The 16,176-nt window shown below is 33.8% G+C and overlaps 1 protein-coding gene across 3 annotated transcripts in view; it reads right to left on the bottom strand.

Annotated features, from left to right (window-relative positions):
* ARID4A (AT-rich interaction domain 4A) overlaps positions 1-16,176 on the bottom strand; it is a 58,108-nt gene that overhangs the window by 29,702 nt on the left and 12,230 nt on the right. For all 3 annotated transcript variants that reach the window (XM_020876198.2, XM_020876201.2, XM_020876199.2), the window contains exons 6-11: positions 13,978-14,057; positions 13,794-13,888; positions 12,225-12,357; positions 8,934-9,013; positions 7,963-8,039; positions 7,413-7,579 (exon numbers count right to left, since the gene is read on the bottom strand). In XM_020876198.2, the coding sequence (XP_020731857.2) occupies positions 7,413-7,579; positions 7,963-8,039; positions 8,934-9,013; positions 12,225-12,357; positions 13,794-13,888; positions 13,978-14,057 (632 nt within the window). The remainder of the gene's footprint in view (positions 1-7,412; positions 7,580-7,962; positions 8,040-8,933; positions 9,014-12,224; positions 12,358-13,793; positions 13,889-13,977; positions 14,058-16,176) is intronic.

Raw genomic sequence — 16,176 nt, 5'->3', positions numbered from 1 at the left:
TAGCTTTATAGATAAAAAATCAGTAATTTAAATTCTTTGGAATTAAAAGTTAGTGAATATCAAGAGTGCTTTATGTCTATGAGAAACCATGTCCCTAAAACTGTTAAGTTCAGAATGCAGTCATCAGGTGTAAAAACAATATATAAATCAATAAAGAATTTAACTTAAAAGCAACTGCCTGAGAGAAAATTTATTTCAATTAAAAAATATAAGATGAAAAAATATATATATATAAGATGAGGCTATAAACAAAGTTTTAAATTTATCTGATGGGTCTCTGCAAAAATCAAAATTGCTTAATTTATTAAGTAATTCTTATACAATCACTTTTTAAAATTAGCTATCTTGTTAGTCACCTTGGAGTAAAACTGCATACGGTAGAAAAACAATGTCTCCAACTAGAAGACTCTGCCTTTGGGACTAGAATATTAGGGCCTGTGTTTGCTATCACAGTGTGCCTTCTCTGCTCACAGTATTCTCACACCTACAGGGTCTATCTCCTGGTCAGGAGCCAGAGGGTGTGCATCCCTCAAGGGTTTTGGAGTTGGAGTTGTAATAATGGGAGGCAGGCTACACTAGACTGCTGATGAGCCTTCTTCCCTTCATTTAGCCAAACATGTAGAGCTAACTAACATTTAGCTAACATGTAAAGCATCCAGTAAAATGTCAGCAAAAAAGAGTTAAGGATATAGAAGAGGCATGAATATGATCATAATTTCCAGAAACTTACAATTTTAGTTAGTAGCAACAGACACTGCCTAATATTACAGGTGGCTGTGTATCTATCTGTGCGCTCAGTCACTCAGTTGTGTCCAAATCTTAGTGACCTTTTGGACTGTAGTCCGCCAGGCTCCTCTCTATGGGATTTTTCAGGCAAGAATACTGGAGCAGGCTACCATTTCCTCCTCCAGGATATCTTCCCAACCCAGGGATCAGACTGTCAATCTCTCACACTGCAGGTGGATTCTTTACTGCTGAGCCATCAGGGACACCCTATCTACTATTATTTTATGAAATTTCTAACTTTGGATAGTATGTTTTCAAATACAGCTCAAACATTTTTGATCATGGTGAATCACAGACTTCTACCACAATTAAAATGAGAAGGCACTTTCGGCCTTCCACTTTTGGGCCTCAAGCCTGGCAGGAGGTGGAGAAATATAAAACCAGTCAATTCAAAAAAATGTGACACGTCATGATATGGTTTGTTAGATGATATACCAGAGAATCAGAATTGGACACTGTGCATAGATATGAGGTTTGAGAGAGCTAAATAAGAATTATGTCAGAGTTATATTTTAAAAGTTCTCTGCCAAGAATAAGTTTGATGGATTGGAACGGAAAGGGGAGCTACTGTCACACTCCACAATGAGGAGAATCAATGCCTGAATTAGTCTTGCCACCTGATGATGGAAAGATGACCCCACCCCCTGAAAGAAAGAGAAAGAGGGCACGTGGGAGAGTGAGAAAGAGGTGCTAATGCCGAGTTTGTCTGTACTCCTCCAAGTTTCAATGTGTTAAAATACTCAGTAAGTTCCATGAGGTTAAAGACAAGTTAATTTTAGTCACAATTTTACCATCAATGACTGCCATTTAGTTTTACTATTTTGTACCCTAAAATTAACTTATTCCAAGAGGAATCACGTTTTTATATCCTTAGTTTAAAAAAACCCACTTCAACGCAGCAGAGAATAGATTGGAGTAGGGAAAGCAGGGACAGATGTGCGAAGAAGTTGCTGTTGTAGCAGTCTAGCTAGGTACAAGAGGAGAGTGGTTTGGACTAGGGTGACAGACTAGAAAAAGGCAAGAGTGAGAAGATTAAGGTGACTTTCATTTATTTAGCTTGAGTAATTGGGTGAATGGTGCTTCCATTCAAATGAATTAGGAACAAAGAGGGAAAGGACAGATTCTGGGGAAAAGATGAGTGCAGTCTGGCACATATTGAGTCTGAGGACTTACAAAATATGAAGAAATCCTCAGTGAAAGTTTAATAGAAATGTCTGGAGCTAAGAAGAGATATAAAAGGCAGAAACTAATATAACATTGTAAAGCAACTATACTCCAATAAAAATTAATTTTAAAAAGGACATGAGACATCTTTGATGCACATAAAGATTTGGAGTCAATACATCATTAGTTAGGAAGTAAACTAGAAATCAAAGAATTTGAGCAAACTCCATGCGTAGTGAAGGACAGAGGAGCCTGGCATGCTGCAGTCCATGGGGTCGCAGAGTGGAACACGACTTAACAAGTGAACAACAATGAACAACAAAACAAGGAAAAAATGTAGCATCATGTATGTCAGGTGATTTAAGAAGGCAGGCAAGTCAAAGATGCTGAATACTACTAAGGAGTCAAACGAAATCATGACAAAAATTTGTTGTACTTGGCACAAAAATTTGTTGGAGGTCACTAGTGACCTCAATAAAGTTGTTTTAGGAGTGGTGAAGTACAAGAGGCACTACAGGAAAACAGAACAGGGCATATAACTCTGAGCAATCTGGCCATAAGGTGGAGGGGTTGGTGGAAGGAGTCTGGGCAGTTTCCAGAAGGTTGGAAGAGATGTAAGCATGTTTTAAAAGACCGATAAGAATACAACAGAAAGGAATAGATAAAAGATGCTGAGAAGAAAAGGGATACATCACAGTCTAAGACAAGGAAGAAGGGAATGAGATCCAGAGCATAACAAGAGGGACTCATCTTATAGAAGAGGACAACATATTATTAACTGTACATTAAGGAAAGAAGAGCAGGCAGGCATGGTTTAGAGCTGGCTCCCAATATGAAGTTCCTAATCTCTTTCCTAAGTGACTGGAGTAGGGGTAGGGTTGTTGGCATATAGGAGATAAGGATTATAGAAACCGAGAACTGACTAACGGTGTTGAAGGCCCAAGGAAATTTGTTAATGATAAAATTTCCAGTCGTATCATTCTTCTCTGTAAGGTACACTTATATAGAAAATTTCAAAAGCCACATATCATGCATGATACATTCATTATGTAGTAAAGCACTATTTCATAATTTCAGAAAACAGTTTAACAACCACTTGCCTATAACAAATTAGTAATTTCCCCCACCCCATTTGAAAGGCTTCACTCATCTTACTTTTAGTCATCATGCTGTGGTTCGGATGCTATTAAATCTCAGGCTTTAAAGTCAGTTATACTACCGTAACTGTAAGACACATTTTTCTATAAATGCATAAAAATATAGCAGTATTTGTACAAATGTGCAATCCTCATTAATCTGATTAGGTGATTCTAATTTGGTTAGAGTTTTATACTAACACTGAAAAAAAGGTTTTGTTAAATACATTAGGTCACTTTTGCTTGCTCATTTAATAGGCTAAACTTTAGCAAATAAGTTATATTTGAATGCAAGCTAAAATTTCACTTATTTATAGAAAAGTTGGCTTTATAAGACTTGCTTAGAAATACTTAGTTGACAGCTGAAGTTATGAGATATAACTAAAATAGTAACATTACCTTTAAGTTTTTCTATCAATTTTATTGATTTAACAGTATTTTTCTGAGTTATCAAGCATTTACTATAGGTTTATACCTAAAGTGATCGCGAATGATCACTAACAAATGCCTTTACGGTTGATCTAAAAAGGGCATAAACACACACAAATAACACTTAAGTATTCAAATTTCCATGAATTAAAAATATCAGGCACTTATGATTTTTATAATAATGGAATATAATCCTAGGAATTAAAAGTAACTGATTTTTAGAAATTCAACAATTGGAAAAATGTGTACCAATACTTATAAACAAAAAAGAGCAATTTATATAAAAATTCACTAAATTCAAATTTTCATTACTAAGTATGAAAGCAGAGATTTTTAGGAGGTTCCAACATATAAGGCCTACCTATAGCAAATCAAAAGGATAAAAGAGATAAGACTAGACAAATTCAGTCTTCTAAACAATCACCTATTTATTTTATTCTTAGACAACTGTCCTACATTGATCCAAAGTGAATATAAGTCAGGAGTAAATGAATACCTGATATCATTGTTTATGTTTACACTGACTTTTCAGTTTCAAAATTCAAAAGGAAATTCACTAATATCTTTTCTAATATAAAAATGTCTTAACAAAAGACATTTTAGTAATACCCACAAAAATAGTCCCCAGAATCTTTTTCAATATAATTATCAATAAGTTAAAGCCATCAATATAGATAGAAACTAACTTCCTATCAGACTCTCAAGTCTCTTCCTACTCAGTAACAGTATGAAATATGTATCTTGTACTCAAATCCTAAACCACTAATGCTCAGAAATTCAAAATAATATTAAGTAAAAAAGATGCTCCTCCATGGTAAATCTCAAATTTCCTTATTAAGACTATGTTAGGGTACTCAAAGTATCAAATATAAAAACAATGTCCACTGCCCATTAGCACTGCAGAAGTATCTAACACTTGTTTGATTCTACTGCATAAAATTCACAAACACCAAATGGCAGGCTAAAGTACTGTTATAGTGGTTATAAAAGCTCTTTTTTTAATCATTGTAAAGCAATATTAAATCTTCATGAAAAGCATAGTATAACTACATTTTGGAAGAATGAAATATAATATAATGTAATGTAACAGCCTAGCCTCACTCATGTAGTAAAGGCCTATAATGACTAAGCCAGGTAGGCCCTGGCTTATCAGATTTTAATTCTCTTTTATACCATACCCATTTTTTTCCTTTGCTAAATACAGGTTAAAATGCTATTCAGTTTTACAATACATCAAATTTTAAAATTACTGTTCAAGACAGGTTAGAATGATTCAGCATCCAAATCTTAAATCCAAGAGCATGAAATGCAGCTGATTTTTTTTTTCCAAAGCAACCAAAACCTCACAAGAAAATCTACTTGTATAGCCACAGAAAATGAAGAAATTAGTTTCATTAGGCAATACAATAAAGCATATGCTAAGAAAATTAAAATATGAAAAATAGTTCTAAATAATAATCAGTGACCACATTTTGTGATTTTGCTTTTTTTTTTTAGTAGATGAAAAGCATCTTGGTTCATTTAATTTTAACAGGTTCATAATTTAAGTAATAGATTTTAAGAAGACATTCTCCTTACAAAGGTCCTTACCTTTTTAAATTTCTTTACTTACTACCTGCAAACAATAGGTAGCCTGCCTCTGCTCTTCAGTCTCTTTTACTAACATTCACTCACAGCTTAAATAAAACATTATGACCTTTATGAAATTAATAGCTATAATAAGAGCACTATTTACTACTTACTATTTTATGGCCATCATCTTTAACCTTACTACAAAGCCTTTTTAAAGCTCTTTGTTTAAAATTTCAGGGGGTTTTTTTGGGGGGGAGGCAGGGAGGGAGTAGGGAAAATGCATTTTGAAAGGGATACCAATTAAAAATATTAACAAAAATAAAGAGACTAATGTATTTCAGTATTTTGCAATGTAAGATCCTAACTTCAATGTTAAAAAAAAAAAAAGCAAACCCAGACTGCAACAGTTCACACCCTGAAAATGTGGCCTATTTACCCTGAAAACATATAATCTATAAATAAATACAGATAAAAATATAAAAATCACATTTAATATTCAGACTTTAAATCCTGAATTTTGCCAAACTGTCATTATCATTTTCACTTCAAAATCTATCTTATGTTTCAGAAAAATTGCCTTCATCCTCTAATATTCTAAAAATAGACTCCTACTGTCTCTTTTACATGAAACAATTACGCTTAGTTACGAGTCCTACCATATCAGTCACATCATCAATACCTAAAAATTCTTATTTAACCTCATTTTTGGCAATCAAAATGGTAACATATATAAAAAAATCTTACCTATATGCTGCATTTTCTTTCACATGCAAAATGGTTAGATTCCCCTTCTACTTAATCAGTACAGTGTCTGAACATCTTTCAGTCTGACTTGCAAATATTTGCTTTCCCTCTTAGGGCATAGCATCCGCAGGGTTATACAGCACTACTTACATTCTCTTCCACATAAAAATCAGACATTACATGAAAGGAAAAGAAAGACAGCCCATTTCAAAGCATCTGGCAAACCTCCATTGGCAACCTGCCAAGCCTCTGCAAAACCTTCCTGTCTTTCCGAGCATGCTCACTTAAAACCAACAGCACGTTACTATGGCAACTCTGTAGGCAGCCTGTAAGTATGAACCGCCATTCTGATTTCAGAGTGCAAAAACCCAAATACTGCAGGGGAAGTAAAAGGAAAGAAATACCGTATACCCTATATCACACACAAGTATACTCATTTTGCTTTATAAATTCATATTTGTGTATGCTAAAAAGAAACGAGCACTCCACATTTTCCAAGCAAATATTTTTGACGCTCAAATAGGTCTTCTTTTTCAGTAAACTCATTCTCTTTGTCTGCCACAAGCCCCTTTACCTCAAAACAGCCAAAAATATACTGAATAGTTTATACCACTTAGCAAAACATTGCTGAACAAATAGACAGCAATATTCATGTAAGCAATTATGTGGAGCTTCATGAATGATTTCCTACAATTACATATACATTCTCAAGAACACAGTGATATTACAAAGAAAACCATTAACACTTATAAAACAGAATCTAAATCTTCTCTATTATTTATCCAACTGCCAAACAAAATACTCTTTCAGTTTAGATAAGATTCTTTTAATCCCCATTATCCTTGAGATACTGTGAAATGTCTAAAAGAGTTGAGATTTCAAAGTTCAGACAAACCAGACCTGGGTTCAAATCTCTGTTCTCCACATTTGAGCTTTGCCATCTTGGGAAAGTTACTTAACCTTTCTGACTCATTTTTCTCTTTAAAGTAGAAGAGTAACAGTTACTCCATCTAGCAGTAATTTAAATGAGTTAACTAATACATGGAATATACCTAAAAGTTACATTGTCTTCCTCCTTGGTTATTTGGAAAAGATGTTAATAAATGCACTTGTTGCTCATTTAACCTGAAAAGTTCTTCTGTGTAATCCCTTGTGTGTCTGTTAAGTGGCTTCAGTTGTGTCCAACTCTGTGTGACGCTATGGACTGGACTGTAGCCTTCCAGGCTCCTCTGTCCATGGGATTCTCTAGGCAAGAATACTGGAGTGGGTTGCTGTGCCCTTCCCCAGGGGATCTTCCTGACCCAGGGATTGAACCCATGTCTCTTGTCTCCTGCATTGGCAGGCAGGTTCTTTACTACTAATGCCATCTGGGAAGCCCCTGTAATCTCTTACCCACTAGAAATTAGCTCTGATTTGCCTACTAAACTGAAAGCCATAAAGATCCTCCTCCTCCAAATAAAGCTGAGCTAGAAAAAGACAGCAAGAAATAAACAATCTAACCACAGGGAAAATATAGGAAGGTATTATTTTTATAGAGTATTAAACTGTTTCTATATATTACAAACAAGAAATTTCACCTACCATCTCTTCTTCTTCCTTTTTGGCCTCCTTTTCCTTCTCTTCATCATTTTCTTCAGCTGGGCCATCTTCATCATCACTACTGGATGATTCAAGGATTTCACTTATATCCATTTTCCAATTATCAGGAACAACTCTAGTTTTTAAGAAGATGCTTGCTTTCTGCAGCCCTAAAAGTAAAAATGTATTTCAGCATTTGTTATGCAATTAGCAGCATAGAATACAAAGCCAAGACATTCAGAGTCAGAAGATTTGGATTCAAATTCAGATATTACTTCTAAAATGATATAGTAAATCTAAATATATTTCATAAGTTACAGTATTATATTAATGTTTTTCTCTAGAGAATACTGTCAGAAATGTTCATGGTAAAACACAAAAAGTATTACAGGTCAAATGCTTTATCTAGACACTAAAAAAGGCATCAAAGAAGAACAGATATCAACTCAAACAGCTCAAATGGTGCCAGAAAAGACTGTCTTGTTTTAGTCACTAAATTTGCCATTTAGAGTGTCATACCATGAAATAATAGACTGAGTCATCCTTATTTTACCTGGTTTAGCAGAGAGCTCAGATTCAGGCAGATTGAGAATGTCTACTTCCTTGATATCCTTCCTTGCTATAGAATAACTAATTATAGAGAAGAATAAATGGGAGGGAAACCATTATTAAATAAGAATTATCACTTAAATAGTCATATTAACACCTAAAAATATAAATTTCAAAATCAAAATCACTTTACCTATAAATTATTTTAAAAAGACCATGTATATCCTAATTCTCAAAAAAAATGGCAAGAGGTAATATAGGCAAAGCTAGTATCTTAATTCTAAAGATGCACATACTCAAAGTACAATAATTTGAGAGTCTCACATTTGTAATATTTCTATTTATGCAAACTTCTTGCACACAGAATGGGGTGCCCTTCCTTATACTATTTTGATCTTTCATATTTCTCAAATTTACTATGCCATTTAGTAAGAAAAATTCAATAGAAGGTAATATTAAAATATTTTATCTTTGTAAAATACATTATGGTATCAAATTTTTCACAGAGAATCACAACTCAATAAAGAGAAATTCTACAGTTTTTTAGAAAAAAAGCAAAGTTGAGGTTAAGGAAGGCTTCTAAAAAATCTGACATTTTTAAAATTAAATTTTATTGGAGTTCAAAATATGACTTTTAATCAGAAAAAAGTCAAAATAATTATTCTAGTAATATAAATCCCATTAAATGTCATTTTTCATAATATGAAATGGTACACATGATAAAAATATAGAATTCTTACAATTAGGGAGAAAATCAATACTATACTTCATTTAAAAACTTCAAAAATATTATTCTCACGTATTATTCAGTTTTATATAAAAATTTCAAGTAAAAAATAACCTACATTATAAAAACTGAAAAGATTTTAAGTAATAACTTCTCAGGTTCATAAAATGATTAAACTTTCAAAAATAAAGTCCTGGTTTTCATTTTTTTCCTCCCAATGTAACACTATTAAGTTATTCATTACTCACAATTTAGAATCGATAAATGACCGAATTAAACACTGGTCTTTTTTCACTGTGATATCATCATTACAACTGGGAGATATTACCTGAAATATAAAATAAGAACATATTCACCATTATTTTCTCTGCTCAAAGAAAGAATGTATTTTCTAAAATAATAATCCTGGATGCCCTAACTTCTTAAAAAGATCATATTTGACAAGAAAATGCACAGTTAATAATAAATTACTTACAAACTATCAATTTGTAAGTTTTCTTTAGCATATTGGTTTTCTATATATTTAATTTATACTAATTAAATAATTAATTAATTACCAGTCCATCCTAAGGGAAATCAGCAGTCCTGAGTATTCAAGGGAAGGACTGATGTTGAAGCTGAAACTCCAATACTGTGGCCACCTGTTGTGAAGAACTGACTCATTTGAAAAGACCCTGATGCTGGGAAAAATTGAAGGCGGGAGGAGAAGGGGACGACAGAGGATGAGATGGTTGGATGGCATCACTGACTCCATAGACATGAGTTTGAGTAAACTCCAGGAGATGGTGATGGACAGGGAAGCCTGGCATGCCGCAGTCCATGGGGTTGCAGAGAGTTGGACATGACTGAGCAACTGAACTGAACTGATGTATTTAATTTACCCAGCCATTATATTATAAAATGAATAATTAATGAAATATAAATCATAATGTGACCACTTTAAAAATATTAGGATTTATTCTAAGCCAAATAATATAATTCATTTATTGTTTAAAACACAGAATGTATGAGCTATAATGAAAATAAGGCATATTGTAATTTTTTAAAATAAATTTGAATCAGGATCTATTTTAAAATCTGGCTGTTTAAAATAAACACCTAAGTTCCCATTCCTACCAAGGAATGCACAATTCTTAGTAATTCAACAGATAAGAGAAAATCTGAGTAATGAACTTTCAAAGTTTTTAACATTTAAAACTAACAAATGTCTTAACATTAGTAACTAACCAATCTATTTTTCTACAGCTTAGTATTAAAAAAAAATTAAAGTCTAATAAATTGCTGAAATGTACCTGCTCAACATTAGCCCCTCTGTGATCTAGCACCAACCAGAGAACGTTATACAAGATGGAAATGTTCTCTGTCTGCACTGACCAATACAGAAGCAATGAATCACATGGGGCTGAGCACCTTAAATGTGGCCAGTACAGCTGAGAGACTGAAGTTTTATTCTATTCAATATTCATTTAGTTAACAGTTTAAACTTAGTCACATAGGACTCATGGCTATCACATTAAACAGTGTATCTCCAGACAACTGAAAAGTCTTGGAAGGTGTATCAGCTGTCTTAATATCAGATGGTACTAAATGTTTCTTTGTTTGGTGTTGGAAATTATTAGACTAATAATATAGTCAGCTTTCAAGGAGCTAACACTGAAATGGAGGGGTAAATACAAAAAGATACACAAGAAAAATATAACCGAGGAGAGGGACACTAGGCAGGACACCAGGCATAAGATAAAATAAAAACAACTAGGAGGAAGATCCAAATTATCTTCTGCCCTTGATCCAAAGTATCTTCCCAGTCTCATTTCCAATTATGCCCCTATTCACATCTAATATTTAGCCAAAATGGATTCCCAGAGCACAGTTTCATGAAGAAACCCCTTCTTTCTTGTTATTTCTTATTCTGCTTCTTCTAAGAAAATCCTCTAGTGAAGTTTTCTGCTGACTAACTTTAAATCCTTCAAGTCTCAGTTCAAAAGCACCAGCTTCATGAAGACTTTTTTTTTTTTGGATTTCTTTCAAATAAATGCAAGGTCTCGGGACAAGAAGTCCTAATATTGAATGCAAACTATCTTATATTACAGTTACTTGGATTATCCTTGCATTATACTAAAATCATCAACTGTAAGACGGACTCTTACTCATCTTTTTTCACCTCAGAAATGATAAGCCTGTTGAGTAATGGCATTTATTATTTTTTTTAAATCTCTTGGCAAATTATGATCTGAGTATTCTGAATCCAAGCCCATTTACTTGTCAGCCTGTACAACTGAAAGGTTCAAAGGACTTTCAGACTTTTCCTATATAAAGTAAATGTACTACATAGGAAGTGAGTCATGTATTTACATGCACATAGATAGAAACCTACAAAAAAAAATGCCCTCAGTTTCTTAAAGGAGTCCAATCTAATCTGGGACATATTTTATGCAAAAATTATTATTAGAGATATAAGTGATATCAAAACACAGAGAAGAAGGGAGCATACTTATGTTGAAGTAGTTGGGAGAGAATCTGCAGAAAAGGTTAGGACTTGAGCTGAACCTTGAGACATATTTAAGAGGAGAGGAGAAGGAAGAGGAGAAATAGGAGATAGGTATTACCAAGTTTATTGATTCTTCTTGTGAAGTAATTCTCTTGCCCATACCTTCTCATTCCTTCCCCAAGTAAGCAAAGACTAGTTTTCTCTACCAACCTACCCAAGAGTTGCCATTTCTAAAGCCAAGGTGTAGCCTTCCTTTCCCTAATACTCTTTGTCCTATTCTCTTGTCTACATCAAGTTTTAAAAATTACTATATAATATTTAACTACAACATTACCTTTAAGATGTGTAGAGTAAACTCCATGAGGGCAATGCATTACAAGTCTCGTACATCTTTATTTTCTAAGGTGCTTAAAGAAAAGCTGAACTCACTGCAAATCCTCAGTAAATACCAATCGACTTAAGAGGTAAAGGACTGGAGAAGTGAAGGGTCTTATACACGAAGCAGTTAAGAAAGAGCCTTAAGTAGACAGCTTACAGTGAAAATGGGAAACAAACTAATAACTAGGGATGACCTCAGATGTCCATCTAAAGAATGCAAAACTGATCCTAATGGAAGTCAGTGCAGGGTTCTTTTTTTTTGAGAATGGGGCTATCATGAATAACCAGTATTGTAAAATTTCTCTAAAAAAAGTTACTTCTAGAAAATTAGTTTGTATTTAGTGAAGAAGGCATTCAGGCATCAAGTTAAGCAATGCTGGAGGTAAGCAGGTAAAAAAAGGTAATGGGAACGGAGTAAAAAAGAGACCACTGGACACATTTTGAAGGAAAAACTGAAAGACCCCAATAAATATTTGGTTATAGAGAATTAAAGAAAGAAAATAACAAAAGAAGACAGTGAAGTACATGGGACTGGAGGAGGAAAGCTTAATTTTGCAAGGAAGTCCGAACTAAATGTGTGTAACACTCTCAAAATATTTTAAATAGTTTCTAAAAATCCATGTTAAACAAATATTTTAAGAGGTTAATTAACTTGCAAAAAAACTATACTTACCAAAGCAGGATACCATTCACTCTTCTCAGATGTAGATACCACACTTACAACTTTTCCTAATAATTCGTCATTGAGACGTCGCTTATCTTCATCTTCCTCTTCACTACTTTCTTCTTCTTTTTCATCTTCGTTACTAAAAGTTAGAATAACTTTATCATGATCTTAACATAAACCATTTTGATATAGTTATTACCCCAGGGTAACAGTTTCTTCATCCACACTAGAATTGAATAGATATTTCCCTGGTCCCGCAGAAGTAGTTCTGAGCTATCCACTTACACTCTAATGCCAGCTACTGGCTGGGACAGAAAAGCTATATCATCATGAAGTACTTATTGTGCCAAATACATTTTAAGAGACTGCCCTTCGACTTCTTATGCCTGATAATCACTCTAATTTTCTAAAAGGTTATGAAAAGATCTCATTAAACACATCAGAATGTTTATTTAGTTAACCTGGATAACTAAATAATTAGACAAACTCACAATGAGGAAAAGTCTACAAAACAACTGGCCTGTATTCTTCAAAAATGTCAACGTCATGAAAAGAAAAAAAAGGCTGAGGAACTCTCCTAGGTTAAAGGAGACTTAAGAACCACAAAAACTAAATGCAATGCATGATCTTGGACTGAATCCTGGAAACGGGAGATGGTATAAAGACTATTATTGGGACAAGTGGCAAAATCAGAAATACATACTATATATTATTTAGATAATAGCATTCTATCAGTGTTACCTTTTCTGAATTTGATAATCATACTTTGGCTATATAAGAGAATGTCCGTATATTCCTACACAAATAAGGGGTAAGTAATGATGATTGCAACTTCCTCTCAAATGGTTCAGCCAATTAAAATTATTATTAAAAAATAATAATATATGTATATATAGAGAGGAAATATAAAGCAAATATGCCAGAAAGTTTTAATAATTTAGTGAATCTAAGATGATGAGTATATGAAAGTTTATTGTATTATGATTTCTATTTTTCAATTTGAAATGTTTTTGAAATAGAAAGATTAAAAAAACACACTATTCTCACTTCAAATAGGAAAATCATATCAATTAAAGCATTTGGCATGTGTGTGCATCTGTGGGTGTGGGGGTGTGTATGCACACGCATGCACATACGCATGCACACGCTCAGTTGCATCCAACTCTTTGCAACCTCATGGACTGTAGCCCACCAGGTTCTACTATCCATTAAGTTTTCTAGGCAGGAATACTGGAGTGGGTTGCCATTTCCTTCTCCCCGGTTTCTTCCCCACCTGGACTGAACCCATGTCTCTTGAGTCTGCTAAGTTGGTAGGCGGATTCTTTACCACTGCGCCACCAGAGATGCCAAGGAATTTGGCAAAGTAACTCAAAACAAAAATAGCCTGTTTTAAAAAGGAGCTGTGATTTATTTCTATTACTTTGTCTAAGAATCAAGAAAAAGGTCTGCTCAAGGTAGACTGTCTAAAACAAGGATACAAGATATTATGGAAAGGTCACCCAAACAAATTTGGCCACTGTAGAAAAACCACTTGTTTAATGTTGTGCTAACTGTAATGTACATGAAAACACTCACACAGGCAGAGAGGACCTCCTTCCTCTGTTCATCTTCTTTGCAATTACTGGAGTTCCAAAATGCTCTGGATTTGTTAATGGAAGCTGGTCAAGTGTCTGGATAAGAAACAGACAAATTAAATCACTTTTTGCCTCTATATTAGGAGCTGCTGTTCAATTCAAAATGTTCATCCATGGAAGCCTACCTCACTCTCAGCAAAATGTCTCTCTCCTTTCAGGCAAAGAGAGGTACGTCTCAGCGTTCTCTCATCACCATCATCAAACACTGCAATAAACAAAAGACATCAGAGAATTTATTCACACTAAAAAAATTTAACTGCACAGAACGCTACTATTGCAACAGTTATCAACAGAGTATCTCTAACATCCAGAAACTGCTTAATTTCTGGTAATGCTGGTGGATTACTCTACTGCTGCTACTTTGCATGATAACCCACTATAACAGAAATACTTGCTGCCAAATTCTAAAGTCACAAGATTCAACTTGTTTCTTTTGCTAGAAGAGGGTGAAAGATGTTTAGAAGTAAAAGAAGAATCAAGGAAACATTAGAAAGATGAAAAACTTTTTTAATTCTAAAAAATAAGTCATAATGGCACAGAAACTTTCTCGAGTTTTTACTTCTACTACATTAAAAAGAAATCATACTACTTGTGGAGTATGTGTAAATATTTCAAGGATATGAGGGTAAGGAATGTAACAGCTCCCAGGTGGCGGTAGTAATAAAGAACCTGCCTGCCAATGAAGAAGACAAAAAAGACTCAGGTCCAATCCCAGAGTCAGGAGATCCCCTGGAGGAGGGTGTGGCAACCCATCCAGTATTCTTGCCTGGAGAATCCCATTGACCAGGGAGCCTGGCAGGCTACAGCCTATAGGGTCACACAGAGTTGGACACAACTGAAGCAACTTAGCAAGCATGCATGCTCTCCATATATCTAGCTATATATATTTTGGTAATTTTATAAGTTTAACTTTTCAGAAATATACTGATTTTAATATCTGATATTCACAAAGAAAATGTTCTCAGAAGACACCTGATACCCAGCATTATGAAAAGATAAAATACAAGAAGACAGAATCCTTACCTCTGATAATTAAAATGCCATGTACACATCAACAAATGTTTATATAGGTTATGGAAAAAGCACATATACAGAAAAGCATACATACACAAAAAATGATCATTAATTTTAAGATTTACTTTTTTATAATTCTATATGTTTTCCTATTTTGACACAATAGGTTAATGTTAAGAAAGGAAAACTGTACATCATCCTAATTTGATAACATCTTAGAATCTTTACTATGCTATCTATGTAATTGAAATCCTGAATTTTTCTTAAAGGGTTGTTTTATCAGTAAACACACTGTCTTCAAATCATAAACTTATTTTTTTCATTCTAGAAACATAATTATGTAAGAATGCTCAACTCCTTTAATATTTATCTACCTCAGACAGTTCTTCCTCTTAGACTAAAGATACCTAGTTTTAGATTCTCTTACATGCAGGAGAAAATAAGAAAACTAAAAACTCCTGATACACATATTTAAAGAACCATAATGATTACAAGGACTTCCCTTGTAGCTTAACTGGTGAAGAATCCGTCTGCAATATGGGAGACCTGCGTTTAATCCCTGGGTTGGGAAGATCCTCTGGAGAAAGGAAAGGTTGTCCACTCCAGTATTCTGGCCTGGAGAATTCCATGGACTATACAGTCCATGGGGTCGAAAAGAGTCAAACACAACTGAGCGACTTTCACTTTCACTGATTACATAAAATCATCTGTGTTATATACTGTCAATGATGCATGAATTAATGATCACCTGCAGATACAATGACAAGATAAAACACAATGTTCTCCAACATTATATCACTAATCTACACTTGATTAACAATGCTCTAAACATTTATATCACAATTACGATTCATATGGTATCATCAATTCTGACAAATAAACCACTGCACTTTTAAAAATTCAAAATCATGAAACTGTCATATCAAACTTAAAATAATTCATGCTATTATTAATGTAAGTATGCTAAAAAATGAAACCTAGAAGTTCCAATTTTCCTTAATGCCTACCCTATAATACAGTAGCAAAAATGATGACAATGGACACATACGTATACACTAATATATACTACAGTTAAGACACAGAGGTGTGAGGAAGGAAAATGCGGGTTTAAGACCAATCACTAATATGAAATTTGTGAAACAAAATCTTTTTCACAATTTTTATTGTTAATCAACAGCAGCCTCAAATAAAAATGCCCTGATGAGAAATTTCAACAATTTAATATTATGAGTTCTTGTTTTTTTAAAACATACACATTGAAATCTATCTAATTTTTAAAGAAAAAAAATTACTTTCACTTCCGCATACTT

Source organism: Odocoileus virginianus, chromosome 6 (genome assembly GCF_023699985.2).
Source record: "Odocoileus virginianus isolate 20LAN1187 ecotype Illinois chromosome 6, Ovbor_1.2, whole genome shotgun sequence".
Taxonomy (NCBI): Eukaryota; Metazoa; Chordata; class Mammalia; order Artiodactyla; family Cervidae; genus Odocoileus; species Odocoileus virginianus.
Note: the sequence above shows the minus strand (reverse complement) of the source record. Positions and strands in the feature narration are given on the sequence as shown.